Source organism: Sinohyriopsis cumingii, chromosome 5 (genome assembly GCF_028554795.1).
Source record: "Sinohyriopsis cumingii isolate HCF-2022 chromosome 5, ASM2855479v2, whole genome shotgun sequence".
Classification (NCBI taxonomy): Eukaryota; Metazoa; Mollusca; class Bivalvia; order Unionida; family Unionidae; genus Sinohyriopsis; species Sinohyriopsis cumingii.
This window is the reverse complement of record NC_142965.1, coordinates 19108613-19126087: the sequence shown is the minus strand read 5'-3', so window position 1 is coordinate 19126087 and position 17475 is coordinate 19108613. Positions and strand designations below refer to the sequence as shown.

The 17475-nt window shown below is 34.5% G+C and overlaps 1 protein-coding gene across 1 annotated transcript; it reads left to right on the top strand.

Moving 5' to 3' along the window:
- The first annotated feature begins 1260 nt into the window (after window positions 1-1260).
- LOC149798733 (uncharacterized) lies at window positions 1261-16377 on the top strand. The gene is made up of 3 exons (XM_089957601.1): window positions 1261-2274; window positions 6814-6917; window positions 15749-16377. Exons 1-3 carry the CDS (start codon window positions 2024-2026, stop codon window positions 15766-15768), a joined length of 375 nt encoding a protein of 124 aa, XP_089813727.1. The 5' UTR covers window positions 1261-2023; the 3' UTR covers window positions 15769-16377.
- The last annotated feature ends 1098 nt before the right edge of the window (window positions 16378-17475 follow it).

Sequence of the window (17475 nt, the reverse complement as noted above, 5' to 3'; positions counted from 1 at the left end):
AAGATATTAATAACACCTGATCATGGGATATAGTTTTATATGTGTGTTAAAACCATAACCTGAATTATGTTTAGTTTACGACAAATATCCATGGAGAAATAATTCAACTTAACTCAGTCTGAAAAGTCGAAGATTTGTCCTGTACTTTTCACATATTTTCAGTTGAAGGTGTAGTCATGTTTCAGATGTATGTACAGTCAGGGTTTAATTGTATGTACAGTCAGGGTTTCATTGTATGCACAGTCATGTTTCAGGTGTATGTACAGTCAGGGGTTAATTGTATGTGCAGTCATGTTTCAGATGTATGTACAGTTAGGGTTTAATTGTATGCACAGTCATGTTTCAGATGTATGTACAGTTAGGGTTTAATTGTATGTACGGTCAGGGTTTAATGGTACGCACAGTCTGGGTGTACAGTCAGGGTTTGATGTAAGTCAGGGTTTAATTGGATGTACAGTCAGGGTTTAGTTGTATGTACAGTCATGTTTCAAATGTATGTACATTTAGGGTTTAATTGTATGTACGGTCAGCGTTTAATTGTATGTACGGTCAGCGTTTAATTGTATGTACAGTTAGGGACTGTCAGGGTTTAATTGCATGTACAGTCAGGGTTTAATTGTATGTACGGTCTGGGTTTAATTGTATTTACAGTCAGGGTTTAATTGTATAGACGGTCAGGGTTTAATTATTTGTACAGTCAGATTTTTATTGTATGTACAGTCAGGCTTTAATTGTATAGACGGTCAGGGTTTAATTATATGTACAGTCAGGGTTTAATTGTATATACAGTGTTTAATTGTATGTACAGTTAGGGTTTAATTGCCTGTTCGGTAAGGGTTTAATTGTATGTACAGTCAGGGTTTAATTGTATGTACAGTCAGGCTTGAATTGTATAGACGGTCAGGGTTTAATTACATGTACAGTCAGGGTTTAATTGTATATACAGTCAGGGTTTAATTATATGTACAGTTAGGGTTCAGCTGTATATACGGTCAGGGTTTAATTTTATGTACGGTCAGGGTTTAATTGTATGTACAGTTAGGGTTCAATTGTATGTACAGTCAGGCTTTAATTGTATAGACGGTCATGGTTTAATTATATGTACAGTCAGGGTTTAATTGTATATACAGTCAGGGTTTAACTATATGTACAGTTAGGGTTCAGTTGTATATACGGTCAGGGTTTAATTGTATGTACTGTCAGGGTTTAATTGTATGTACGGCCAGGGTTTAATTGGTATGTACAGTTAGGGTTCATATGTATGTACGTTCAAGGTTTAGTTGTATGTACGGTCAGGGTTTAATTGTATGTACAGTCAGGGTTCATTTATATGAGCAGTCCATTTGTATATACAGTTAAGGCGCAGAAAATATCTTAGCTGTTACTCGGGGTTGTAAATAAATACTTGCTCCGGAGAACATTCAACAATGGTGTGTGTGTAGGAACGGATAGACCTTGTAGAGTCCTCGTAGATTTGTCTTTTGTTTGACATTTGTGAATAAACTAGTTCATGGCCCAAACCGGTATAGAGAGGTATCTGTGTAAGACATCTATCTTTAGCGTGAATACTGCTGGAATAACCAACGAATTGTGTGATTGTGTAAGTTTATGTACAGGGAATTCAGATACAAAATGAATTTGTATTGGGCATGGTTAACAAGTAGAATGGATACAATGCATACGAAATGAGTTCCATGAGACCTATGATTATGCAAATATATTTGGGATCTAATGCTGACTACAGGGAAGAGAATTTGTTAGGAACGCTTGAGCGTTTCAAGCTGATCAATAGAGCCAAATAATAGCAGTATTAGATGAGAAAACAGGAACACAATGAACAAGGTGGATATATCATGTTACATTCCCACAGTTCACAAAAAGAATAGTCAATAAAAGCGATCACTTAAGCCTGTGCTTCGGAAATTGGAGAATACTTTCGAAAAGTAAAAACACTGCGATTTTATTGCAAAACTTGGAAAATCCCAATTTATCTCACTGGACTTTTGTACAAAGAAGATATTAAATGAAAAACTACTTTCGCTTGACGGTAACTTTATTTGTAATAGTGTCATTGTTTGGCGATGGATGCTGGGGAATTACGAATCCTGCACTTCCGGCATGCTACGTTGCCGATACCAGTTTGACACAAACTATACCCGGTGTGTACACCAGATGTACTGGCTCGTATTATTGGTATTGTGACAATAGGTTCCTCTACTGCAGTATCAACCATAGCTGCTGTGAGGTGGACAGATGTCCGGCATGCTGTAGAACGTAAGTTGTGTTTTCATATTTTTATCACTTAATAATTATTGCGGGAAAGATCTTATAATGAAAACGTAATTACGTTTTGACAACGATTTTGGGTTATGGAGTCACCTTGGTATTTCAAACAGTAGGTGATGGAATCTATGCAATTACAAATTCAGAACTTTGGATGTACTGTATTGGATCTAAAGCCGGGATACTTTCCCCATTTATTGGTATACTGGTATGAAATGAGCGTACTAACAATAAATGTTCTCTTTATATTTGTATTCTTGGATGGATGTATTTTATACAGAGGTCTGCATAAACATGTAATTATACACTGATATAAATGTACGTTATAGCATTATATTTTCTAAATATATTTGTATACTGTGATGAAATGGGAGTCTTCTGGGACAACGATAAGGGCGCAAAGTGGGATCTTGTGTATACGACTCTTTGGTCACAAACTGAGTAACAGAAAGAAGCAAAATCAAACTGTTTTGAAAAACTAAACAAAGAACTTAATTATCAAAGTTATAAATGAAAATGTGAATAAAACCTGCAGTATTGTGAAGTGAATCCAAAATAATTCTGAAAAAGTTCATTAAAGTCGAAAAGAATGAAAAGTTCCATATAAACTTCAAAACCGTAAAGTACTGATCCGCCAACAATAGTAACGTTTTTAAAAATGACGTTGTCCAGAACTCCTTTGAATAATTCCCAGTAGTTCCAGAATAATATTATAGTCCAATTAGCACTTTCTATTTCCACCGAATAATCCAAACAAATGTGGGGGTTTTCCGCTCTCAGATAATATATGCATAAATCATAAAAACGTTTGTAGACTTGATGTTACAACAAGAACAATTGACATAAGAATAAGAAAACTGCTACGTATATACATGCGAAAAGCTCAGCTATGTATATTGTCACTCCTACTAACGTGAAAAGCGCAAATTTCCAACTTCGTTAAACAGGTCACATGATTAAAACCATTCAATGGGAACTAAGTTAATTTTTCCAACATACCACCTGTCCGACCTGAGAATGGAGAAAAGGCTGAATCGTCTCACCATATTTACTGGTAATTTTATTATTAGTAACTGTAAATACATACGTAAGCACCTATTTATATGGGTTCGAGTCTCATGCTCGGCTAGCGTGGGTACGTGGGAAAGCCTGCCAGTAGCTTCTCGTGGGTCGGTGCTTCTTCCATGGGTTTTCCAGGGTTCTTCCTCCACCAGTTATACTGGCTGCCATGTACAGCCTATCTTGTGCTGAATAATGGCGTTAAACCCTAGAACAACAACAACAACATATTTATAGGGCCTACGCAATTTTACGTTCGTAAAATAGACACTCAAATCCAGCTATATACAACTTACAGCCATGAATAAAAATTGCAAAAATTATAGATATACATAAACAAAACGTAAAAACAAATTTATGGGCACAAGGGGAATTTAACATTATGCCAACCCGCCCATGTTGAAATCAATAAGAAAGAGGTGTAATGTTAAAATTTGTATATAGGTTTCACATGATGAGTTTGTCTGGAAAGGAATTCCAACATTATAAAATGTTTGGGGATATCTCTATAGGACATTTAAAATTCTCATTAAAACTGCTCCGTATGTTACTGACAATAAAGGTCCAAAAGCATCTATTCTAAACAAAAACATAATGAGTTTTTCAGTTTGTGTGACAAAGGTGTCAGCTATAATTCCAACCAGCTGTGTTTTTTGCCGAAAATAATACAACTCATGGCAAATTTCCGTTCAGCAATATTGTTATTGTAAAATTATTTTGTAAACGACTTAGTCGTCTTCGCCAGGCATGCTTGCTGAGTTATGTATATCTAAATTGTATTGCATGTTGGTTTGTGACAACGAATATATATATATATATATATATATATATATATATATATATATATATATATATATATATATATATATATATATATATATATATATATATATTGTGTAATTGACCTTAGTCTAAAATCAATTTAATAATGGTATAACTGCCCAGTGACATTTATAACGTAAACAACGTATGACACAGCTAATATTTCTTTATCATTACAGATTAAACATTAAGATCATATTAATTGTAAACATGTTTACTTCAGTTGGAAGTAAAGGTACAGCCTTGATTCTGACCTTAGAATGTTCCAGAAAAGAAATTGTCCGTTAAGTTGACGGAGTATTTCCAAAAATGGTAATTGCATTATAGGTCAAGCGGAGGCTTATACACACTGGTTTACTTTAAAAATATTCATTCCTGCCTTAACAGCCTGTCTTATTGTTATGTTCTGTTTTTAATTTGGGTCGATTTTTTTTATTCAAATTATTATTCACTGGAACTTAAAAGTACTCAATACTATTCTTTGACTAAACCGTTCATTTGGAATTATGGCAAATTTAGTCATGACATTTTGGATCATATTATTGTAATACTTCAGAAGTCTGTTAGTAAATCGCCACATTCCAGGCTACTGGCCCATTAGCACATTCGAGACTACAGGCACACATTGAATGTTGGAATTTATTTGGAATATGTTACGAGTCTATGCTCTTAAAATAAGTAATAGAAAAGAGTGAAGACTACAAGCTTTCTAAAATTTAACAAATAATTTCTTTCCGTAGTATACAAAGTGAAAAATAAGAAAAAAGAACTTACGGTTTTACGAATTAAATCCAAATTGTAATCCAAGAATTAGAAAACACAATTCCTATCAGTGAAAAGTTCTAATTGAATATCAGTTCAAATGCCGATGAAATTCAAGATGGAAGGCGATAACGTCTGTAATAGCTAGCGTTATACTGATGTGTCAACAGTCTCTTGTTGAAACACAGAAAATATTTTTCCAGTTTTGAATTCCCTATAAATTCCAGTAAATGTCTTTGTCCAAGAATTATCAGAGCAATGTTGTGTCTCCAGGGAAAACAATCACTTGAATTCAGTAATTTGAAGAAAATAAAATGCAGCCAAAACTGGTGACAACATAATCCATATTAACGTGTCAGATGTTAAAGCCCAACTGGCAATCCTTTATCATAACATCAGTTATAAGACTAACTAAAACTCAAAACAGATTTCCGGATGGGGTCAAAAGTTCATCCTTCTGGACAAAAATAGAAGTTTGTTTGCCAATTGACACGTGCTTAATGACACGTAGTCCATGTATGACGTTGACTCAACTTACTGATTCTTACTTTGAGAAAAATAAAAAAAAATGTTGTTTACCAAAACTGTGACTGATTTTGGAACAGGGTCAGAAACTAGATCCAATGTTTCAGTTCTGGACAATGTCAAATCCAGTAAACAATGTTACATTACAATAGCATGCAATGAAATAGGTTTTTAAAAAATCTAACAAACAAAGAATTAAATTAAATATACATAACAAATATCACTGGATTTCAATTGTAATATTATACAGTTGGACTTGTGATTGAACAGTTTGGGATATAATTCACAATACTGTTAGTTCTTTTTAAATTTTCAGTTTGTATTCTATGGAAATAAATTATATGTTGAATGTTACGAAACTTGTTGGTTCTTGGCTCCTGCCTATTACTTAATTTATTACTATAGAGTCGTAATAGCTGATAAACACTCTGACCAATCATTCACCCCAAGTCAAATCTACTTATTGCACACACTGTAAGTTAAAATTTGTTGTTGCACCAGTGGCTGTTTAGAAAAGAGTTACACAACTCTTTGTGGTGACGTTGTTAAAGCAAGATTTTATATGTTACAGCTTTACGAATCTAGAATTAGGACTATGTCAGATTATTGCAGCCATAAACATAAAGCCATACAGGAATTCATATTTTGCTCGCATAAAAACCCAAATTATTGTTATTATTGGTACATGTTAATCCTTTCACTAAACTAGCTGTCCTATTTGGATTGCTTGATATATACATTGGCTTGAAAAGATATCGATGTTATGTATCGTACACTTTAGATATAATTTTGTTCCAACCCAGAGAGAGAGAGAGAGAGAGAGAGAGAGAGAGAGAGGTGGAATGGGTGGGTGGGGGTGAATGAATGCCGCCAAGTCATGATTTGTTGTGTCGCAGTTATGGTAACTGTGGTAATGATACATTGTCACCACGCTCTGAATATCTTGTCAAAAAGAGAAAATCAGTTTCCTTTCTTGACCTCAGGAAATCAATACTGGTTGTTTTGATTCGAACGCTTTGCCTCGTACATTGTATCAATACATTGATGTGCTTTCATAGCTTACTGCAGAGGCCCTATGCTTAGTGCATTTCTGTCCATTTTTTAAAATTTTGTGTAATTTAGCCAAGAACTCTCGTGGGCGTTTAATGTTTTCGTCAGTCCTACATATATGTTTGTTTATATAAGTTTGTGCATAGATGTTTAGAAGAATTTGATATATATTCCTATAAACCATAACGTCAAAATTTTTATTTCCAAAAATGCTTAGAAAGTATATTGTATCTACATGAATATTGACAATAATGCTAATGAGAAAACGCTGGAAGGAGAAAGTTTGTATATTTTGTGTGTATAATTTATCAGGAACCGGTCGCTGTATCCTGGTGAAATTGCAGGCGTGGTGACAGCCAGTGTAGTAGGCGCTGCCGCCATTCTCATCATACTTATGTGCATTTGTAACAGAATCTGTAAGTATTTCAACCGTTCTCCTCATTCTCATGTTCATCTGTAACAGAATCTGAAGGCATGTGTACGACTCTACGGTCTTAAACTAAGTAACAGAAATGACTAAAATACATCTTTGACTGGGTCTATGAATAAATATATGACTTGATTTGGAAAGTACTTGCTTTATAGGCAAAACAATGAATGATGTAATCTGACGCTGGTATTGCGTCGTATATGATATGAATTGCACAGTGTTATTCCTAGACGTCATGGATGATGCAATCATAACTAAGCTTACCTCACTCTCCTGAACAAATTGCCCTTTATTAGCTCTAGAAGTCATACAGTGTCGTGCTCTTTTATTTTTCAGTGTTTGATTTTGAAATTGACACACTTCTGGTAACCAAAGTAAGCAGAGACGCCTCGTACTTGTGTGAACAATGCAGATAACTTCTGCTATGTTTGTGGTGAAGTGGCTTTTGCATCACAAAAGGGCAGTATAACCACTATCGTTAAGAAAGCATATCGCCTTTATTTTGGCTGCCAAATTGGATATCAGGACAAGAGGTGGGCCCACACATGCCGCAACACTTGTGTAACAAATCTTCGCCTGTGGTTGAACAGAAAATGGAAATCTACGCCATTTGCAGTGTCAATGATTTGGAGAGAGACAATAGATCATATCAGCAATTGTTACTTCTGCACGGTGCCTCCAGTTAGGAAAGGTGCGTCAAAGAAGAAAAAGTGGATTGAGCATTATCCACACATCCCATCAGCTATACGCTCAGTACCCCCACGGGAAGGACTGCCAGTTCCTGATGCACCAGAATCATTCTCAATTGAGTCAGACGAGGAAGAGGAAGAGGATGAAAATTCCTGTTCTGAACCATCAATGTCAGGTGACCCATATTTTCTCCCTTCCTTCACCTCTGAACCACACTTCATAACACAAGGCGAACGGAATGACCTTGTCAGGGATTTGGAACTATCCAAGAGTAAGGCAGAGCTGTTGGGCTCCAGACTACAGCAGTGGAGTCTCCTGGCAGTGATGTTAGTGTTTCCATGTTCCATGATCGTTAAAAGGATCTTGTCCCATTCTTCTTTATGGAAGGGATCTTGTCGCCTGCAACAACATTGATGGTGTGATGGCAGCCAGCAAGATCGTTCATTATCCAAATGAGTTGTTCACTGATTCATGAAAGACGAATTTTAAATCTGTTTTGCCGCATGATGGCAATGTTTTGCCATAAATTCAGTTGGGCATGCAGTCCATATGAACAAAACCTACGAAAATATGAAACAACTTTTTGAGGTGCATAAACTGACCAACATCAGTGGCAGCTTTGTGGCGATTTAAAGGTTCCTGCTCTCTTGCCTGGACTGCAGACTGGAACACAAAGTATTGTTGTTTTCTCTGCGAATGGGATAGTCGTGCGAGAGATTCCCACTATATAAATAGAGATTGGCTACTCCGACAGTCATTTGGGCCTGGGAGGAAAAGTCTTCAGCATCCACCACTTGTTGAATCAAGGAAGATTTTGTTAGCACCCTTTCACATCAAGCTGGGTCTGATGAAAAACATTGTCAAGGCCATGGACAAAACACAAGCAGCTTTCAAATATTTACCTGGAAAATGTTCAAGGTTAATTGAAGCTAAGATAAAAGAAGGTGTTTTTGTTGGTTTTCAGATTCGTAAACTTCTTCGAAATGATGCATGTGACCGTGCACTGCGTGGCAAGGAAAAGACGGCATGGAAAGCCCTCCAGTTAGTGGCAAAAAATTTCATCGGAAACAACAAAGCAGACAACTGCAGGGAGTTGGTGGAAATCCTCATGGCATACAAAAGTCTTGGTTGCAACATGTTACTAAAGATACATTTTTGTACTCTCATCTAGATATTTCCACCGAACCGTGGAGCAGCAGCGACGAGAATGGCAAACAATTTCACCAGGACATTGCAACAATGGAGAAACGCTATCAGCACAAATGGAGCCCATCAGACTATTGCTGGACAGTGCCAAGAGATGCTCCATTTAATGAATACAAGAGAGGAGACTGAATAAGGAATAAACTATGTACTTATATATATATATATATATATATATATATATATATATATATATATATATATATATATATATATATATATATATATATATATATATATATATATATAATAGTTTATTATCTTTTTATAATAGCTAACACAAACTGGCCAAGCATCACGTATCACGCCACTTCGAACCTTTTCAGTCGTAATATCACTGCTATTAAAAGCCGGCCTATTATCACCAGTCACACTATTTCGGCTCTTATCGGCAGTATTATCATTACTGATAAAATCCTGCCAATTATCACCCGTCCTTCCTTATCAGTTGTAGTATCATGGCTGATACAAGTCTACCAAGTATTACTACTAATTGGATCTCCATACAAATGGACGTTTTCGAAATTTGTGCTAGGCACCGACCACGTTGATTTATCAAGAAAATCTTTCTGAATGAAAAACTGAAATTTTTTAGAGTTATCATTTGAACTAGATTGGAGCCAATTTCAAGAGCAACATCGAAACAGTAATTTCTGAACATTTTGATTCAAATTACGTTATATTCACTATTTGTAGTCAAGGTGGTAAAACATTAACGACACTTTGCCCCACGTTATGTTTATTTATGCAAATACTCACACAAGGCCGAAGTACTTAGCCCCTCCTATTGGCCATATAATATTACGCAGTTACTAGCACACGCCTTAAGTAGTAAGCCCTTCCTATTGGCCAGGGAGAATTCGATAAGCAGGTACTAAGCAAGGTTCATTCGCATACTAGTAAGGTCTATATGTATGAAAATGGTATAATATCAATGAAAATGTCTATTTAAAAGAAAATATAATAATGCAAATGGAAATATATATTTATAACAAAATGTAATAATGCCAAATTAAGCTATATAATATGACAATAAATGGAGAAGTACAATCTATACTATTTGACGCTGGGTTTAGCTAAGTATGGAGGAATCAAAGTTTAGTGTCAGTTAAATAGTAAAACAATTGTAGAACAACGAGTAAAAGATCAATACATACATGCATGGGCAGCTAACACCATTGTGTCACATAAAGGCATTAATTGCGGCCTATGTAAAACTAATTTGGATTTACAAAAGATCTATTTGCCGTTACCAGAAAAAATCTCTGAACGCTTAATAAAGCTTATAACTCTAAATCATAGGTATTCTGTTGAAACTGGTAGGTGGTTTAATGTTTTCTATAAAGAAGGATATAGAAAGATTTTGTACGCTCTGACATTCGCAAGAAATACGTGATGAATATTACTATCTCATATCTCCTATATCTCCTGTTCTGTTCTTAATTTTATGATGAAAAAAAAAGGAATTTTACCAGATTTTTATTTTAAGGACTAACGTTTATACATATAATCAATTAATGAATACAGGTAACACACACACACACACACACACACACACACACACACACACACATATATATATATATATATATATATATATATATATATATATATATATATATATATATATATATATTTGATACTCTTTCTTTTTTCTTGTATTCTCATCTCTCTTTCTTCTCCTGCATTTGCATTTTCAATTCCATCTTTTTTATTCTGAATTTGTCTCTCTCTTTCCTCTGTTTGCATTTGCATTGAAACTCAAGTTACCTTAACTCCATTTCATTCTTGTATTTTAATTTCAATGCAAGTTAGAGTCCGATTCACACATACTAATCAAACTCAAACCATATTTATCCAAAATATTCTTTTCTACCAAATAAAAGAACCAAATAGTTATATTTCTTGTTTTAACCAAGATGTCTGTGCCTTTGAAATATCATATTGTCTGGCACGTTGAAGCAATTCGTCCTTTATGAAGGACTCTCACGACTCCTAGCTATGATTTAAAATAAAGTTTTCCACTGTAGCTGACATAGTGAAAGCTTGTCGGTTTCATATAGGTGTAACAAGATAACCAGGTTGAATTTTGGATTTATAACAGAAAACTTTTGATGGTGATTCAGATACAATGTTTATTGATGAATGACTTGAATAAGAAAAGAATTATGATTAATACGTGCGGGTATAAGATCCAAATATTGTACAAATTAACAATAATAATGCAACAAATGTAAATACAAATTAATGACCTTACACAGTACAAGGACAAAGGTGAATGATTCACAGTAAATTCACACGACGAAATGAATGATGTGTTTTACTCAGATAGTAAAAGATGTGTTGCTTTACTCATATAGTAAAATGTATTCAATCAAATAGTGAAAAATGAGGTATTTGACTCAGATAGTTAAACGATGAAAACAAAGAGACAGATATCATACAAAATATCTTTACAATCCTAAAACACTGGGTATTACAAACCCCAAAATTGGCACACGGCTAAAAAATTACATGTATGAGTTACACACTCCGTCACCAGCACACTTGGCCACAAGTTACAATGGTCAATCAAGCAGTCAGTATTCCAGGTAGTAACCGACCACCATTCTATTCCTTGGTCAATCAAGCAATCAGCGCCCACCAATCGGTCAGCCACGCACGATCACCAGCTACTCGACCAGCAACATTATTCACTCAGCTCTACAGCTGACATAGTTCAGCTTTACAGCTGCTATGGTCAACTTCTATGGTTAGCTCTACAGCTGGTACCACGTCGGCTCCGATCAGCTGAAAATACATCTAACACCGTGTACTATGCATGACACGGGCATATACGATAAAACGTAATAACGTTATATACTGTAAGCTATACAGATTACATTATTGGCACAATAATCAAAAAACATTAAACAGGTTCAGAAGTGAACATGCCAGTGCCAGATAAGAATCCTACGGTACTAAACGTTTCTTAAAAATGCGACTTTTTGTTGCTAATATAAATCTCTTGCTAAGTCACAAACAAGAAAAGAAAATATTTACATTATGCTACGTAAGCCGAATCTACATAGAACATATACAAAACTAAACGTAGTTATAACTTATAATAAACATAAGAAATTAATAAATAACTCACATACCTCTATAGCTGAAGATGTGCAAGTCCTTAAGTAGACCGCTCACTGGCAAGACGTTCAGTAATGTGAAGCTTTAGTCTTACTGTGAGACATTTAATCACAGACAATGCAGCCATACATCGTCTGTGCGCTGAAAGTATTCGGTTTTTCTCATTGAAAGCACTTCGCACGTGCGGCATAGGATGAAAAGAACTCACTGTTTCGAAATATTTTACAATATACACAAATCACCCTCGGGTATCGTTGTACATAAAAAGCGAAACCCGAGTACATGTATTTAATAAATAAAGGGATTTATACAATTCCGTGTCAACAGATATAGAAAAATATCCGAAATAAATAAATTTAAATTTCAAAGCAATTTAAATTTCTCTGAAAGTATCCCGGACGAGCTCCTAGTTTTCTGTTACGACTCTTTGATCATAAACTAAGCAAAGAAAAACATAACCACAAGTTTTGTAAAACTTAACAATGAATTCAAATAGCAAAGTATTAAATGAAACGTGAGAGGAACTTACAGTATTATGAAGTAAATCCAAACTAATCCTTTTAAAGGTCTATGAAGGTCCCGAATACCTGAAAAGTTCCTTTTAAATTTCAAAGATGGAATTGCAGTAGTTCTCAACCCACCAATCCTTATCAAGACGGCGTAGTCCCGAATTCCTTCGAAGAATTTATGATAGCTCCAGAATAATAATATAGTCCAAATAATAAGCACTTTCTATTTCCACTGAATAATCCAAACAAAGTTTTTCCTCTCGAATAATATCTAAGTTAAACGTAAAACACATCTGCAGACTTACAACAGAAACGCAAAAAGTTAGAAGGACTCCATAATCGGAATGAAACTGCTTAGTTCTCTATTTATATACACCATTTATTGCAAACTCTTTTTTGCATTAGATCCCACGTGACTGAATGTGCTACTCACTTTGCCTCGAACTGGTCTATTCATGTAATCTAGCCCAACCCCAATCAAGGGGAAGTTACTGAATCCTTCTAGAAACGTCGAAACCCTATCAGCCAACGAGAAATTAAGCTAAAAGCGCCATTAAGTCTTATTATTAAGATTATTATTAATGATTGTCAATACATATGTAACCATATATTTATTGATCCTATGTAATACTATGCTCTTAACAGACACCGGTAAAGTATATAAAGTTTAACTTAGGATATTTTGTACAATATACAGCCATGAATAAAAATGATAAAAATTAGATAAAATCATGTTACAAAAAATATACATGTACATAACAGTGATATGTACCTCAACAGATATACTGTTTAAGCAATATTTCCTACAATCGTTGTATTTAATTCACGTGTCTATTGTGTTTTAGTAACTTTCCTTCTGTTGTTCACTTTTGCTTTGTATACCAAAGCTAGTTCTTGCTTTTGACATAACGTGTAACTGAATAAATATGCTGACTTTCATTGGCTTGCTTCATACGGAAGGTGTAGCTTTATAAATATAAGGAAATTCATTGGCTTAATAATTTCATAATAAACTTTGGCTGGATACACAATTTTAGCCAGCACTCCGATATCAACGATGCAATAAATATATTTACATCCACCTTAGTAGATATAGTGGACAGATGCAATAAATCTATTTATATCCACCTTAGTAGATATAGCGGACAGATGCACACACACACACACACACACACACACATATATATATATATATATATATATATATATATATATATATATATATATATATATATATATATATATATATATATATATATATATATATATATATATACTTATTTTTGTCTCAGTTAACATTAAATTCTCAGAATAGTGAAGTATGTTATGGTACTGAAGGATATTGCACACACGTGCCTGAAGATAGCATAGTGTATAAGAAACTACTTTGTAAACAAACCATGTGCACTCGTCTAGTAGTCGCTTTAGGTTTTGGTTGATTAAATGTGTTCGTGAATGAACTAAAGCAGCTGTTTCGTCTATTTAAAAGTAGAGATGATGAAGTTAATGATGTGGACGAACTTTCAAACAAGCAAACGAATGAACGTGATATTCGCAGTGTCATCAACAAACTTGAGATACGCAGTAGTTGAAAATACCGTTCTTATCATTGAAACAGTTATTTAGGAGAATATTTATATCTTTTCGAAAATAGAATGATTCAGATCATGACCAATGTTCTCTAGGGTCTAAATAATATAGCACAGAAAAACATATCGATGCCAAGGGATATCGCATATGTATCACAGACATACCATTTTACAAGTCTGTCAAAATGCTAGATTCGAGAAAAACAATGCAACTGAAGGTTTTGGTAGAATACTATGAGCCTCAGAGCCAATAATCAAAGACGACGAAAAATTATTATTTCCGTTAGGTAAATGGAGTGTCACACAATAGCTGCATTTCAATTTTCCCTGTGTAACTATTTTGATACAATGTTAGGCAAGCGATAGAAGACACACTGTATGCTACAGGTCATAGCTGAAGGTACCTCCAACTAGCGAGACGCACGTATCAGAGCATACAAACGTTTTCATTAGTTGGTAATAAGAATAGTAAAAAAAAACATACTTACATTCATGCATCTCGAATTTCCTCAAAAGATGCTTTCTTAGTTTTTCAAACCCGACTGACGTGTCGTGCAAAACCTGATACACACCGAAACTGTACTGGAATTTCGAGTAGCCTACATTTCCAGCTGATATTCATCCTCCTTACTGCACTGAATTAACCCAGATAATGCAGTCCACCATAATCAGAAAAGCAGAATTGAGTGGATGAACATAGAAACAAAATTCATGCACAATCATTCAAAATTTGACTCAATTTCAATTTTAAGTAGACCAAAACGACAATTCTTTTTTAAACTGATGTGGAGCGCGCGACTAAGTTTAAAGGTCGCTGGGCTGTGCTATGTGCGCATTAATATTGCTATTGTGTATTTATGAATATACGGTTCTGTATTTATTTTGGAATACAGCATAAATTCAATTACTTTGTCTCTTGTAGTACATTTGTTATAATTAAACCTTAGGTAGAGTAAGAAAATGAGTATATAATAAAAAGGTTTCTGTATTTGTATGGGAAAATATAAATTCGTTTTCTCGGATGGATACTTAACTCCCACAGGTCGAACAGTGGGAGAAAAAACACCCCTCGTTCATATTTTCCCAGACAAATACAGTAACCAATAAATACAAATTATTTTTACACAACGTTTAGCATTTTGTCTGTGAAGACGTAATTTCTTTAAGAACATAGCTAAAGAGAAAAGGGCAGTAATGCATGTACCAGAAAGGAGGCGCATGCCTATTCTTAGGAGTAACTACTGAGAATAAATTGATTGATATCAACATCTGGAACGGAAAATTCATGCGTGCGCCTCTTGTCTGGTACACGCTATAAAATAAACAAGTATATTGTTCTAGAACAACATTTGGTAACTGCTTAAACATGTTAGCACCATGTTATTAAAGATTACTTCTTACCAGTGAACAAAATGCTGTACACACAGCACGAAATATAATACTATCGAAAGCTAAAACAACCATATTAAAAGTCATTTCCTAGCGTAACTGAACAGTCATGTAAAAAGTTTTAGTTGTTGTTCTGGTTATGCTAATTTAGCTTTATTCCTTTTATCTTATTTGTATATGTTTGTTTCACGAACTGCTAGGAAATTATGACTATAGGTTTTTTAATCACATATCTATAATTTCATACATAAACTTCATATTATATGTTTTTGTATTACAATAAAAGATGCATATATTGCCTCTTTTTGCAGGTGTAAGAAAGCAAATGTGAGGTTCAACACATTCATCTCGACATTACCATTCAAACAGAGCGAGTCAATTCAACTCAACATTACCATTCAAACAGAGCGAGTCAATTCAACTCAACATAACCAAACAAACAGAGCGAGTCAATTCAACTCAACATAACCAAACAAACAGAGCGAGTCAATTCAACTCGGCATAAGCATTCAAGTAGAGCGATTCAATACATTTGGAGCGAGGATTGAAAGTCACAGTTTGAAAGTAAAAATGCTTGATTTTCCGTACATACAAAATGCTTGTTTTTTCCGTACATACATAATGCTGGATTTTTTCCGTCCATACAAAATGTTTTTCAGAATCTATCGCACTAGATAGAACAAGCTTTAATTCCACGAGAGAGAGAAAGAGAGAGAGAGAGAGAGAGAGAGAGAGAGAGAGAGAGAGAGAGAAAATGGATACTAATAGTATATAATATCTAGTGCTTTGTCCTGCATCATTTGGCTACTCTTCTTTCTTAACTATGCATTATGAAATATTTTTTTTGTTTGTTTTGGAGGAATATTACCATTAATTATTATATTTACTGTCTAAACTTTGTCTGTGAATAATGTATTCTTAAAATATACTTTGCACCACATTATTTTTTTGCGTTTGTGTTGCCTCCCCACCCCAATATTTTAATAGGTACGATGATAGTTATCTTTACTGCGTGTCATAAACACGATAATGAGCCTCTTAATTAAATGTCAAAAAATATATCATATGATCTTATTGATAAACTGTAGGAAATATTACTTTGCATGCCATAACAATATTAGGAGCTTAATTCAGTTTCAAGTCAAATTTCTTATTCATGACCAAGTATTTTGAACTATTAAGCGATCAACCGAGAACTTTACGACAACAATGGACCAATTGGTATCTCACTGCATTGACTTAATTTTTTATATATTTTGCCAAACCCTCAGAGTGCTTAGGCAAGTTTTCGGCATGCAGTATAAATTGGTGGGTGTACTGCGTGGCAAAAGGTGGTTTCAAGTATAAAAAGAATTATATACGAAAGTTTTTGTTTCTTATTGTTCGTTTTAATGATCCTAATATCATATTATTGGCGATATCACGCTTTGGATATGGGACATTTGTGCTTTTCTCAATGGCACACTTTGGCAGCAGACTCGAGCTGGCCTAAATGGTTATTGAACCCAGGATGAATCCGATGCTGTATCAATTGAGCTACCATGGCTTATTGATCTGATGTCAATTCGCAAGTTACAAAAAATATGCGTACATATGCAGAACCGTGCCTAAACTGGACAAGCCAGGGGTATTTGTTTGACCGAGCGGTGTCAAACCATGGCGCGATTCCCGCTAGAAGTCATAAAGTTTAACACAAATTTCCAAAGACTTCAATACAAATTCAGTTGTAAATTAGAAAGCCCTACGTGTCTATTCTATACATAAATTGTTCTATAATCAATGCAATACCACAGATCTCACAACTTTTCAATTGTCTATTGTTACGTTTATGCTCTTACAAACACAACAAGAAAAGAGTGAAGACAATAAGCTTTGTAAAACTTAACAAATAATTTATTTCCCTAGAGAAACAAGGTAAAAATGAGAAAAAGAACTTAGTTTCACGAATCAAATCCAAAAATTATCCAAGAATAAAAAAGGGGTCCTAGTAATACAAAGTCCTAATGAAACTGAGTTCGAATCCAAATCAAATCCAAAA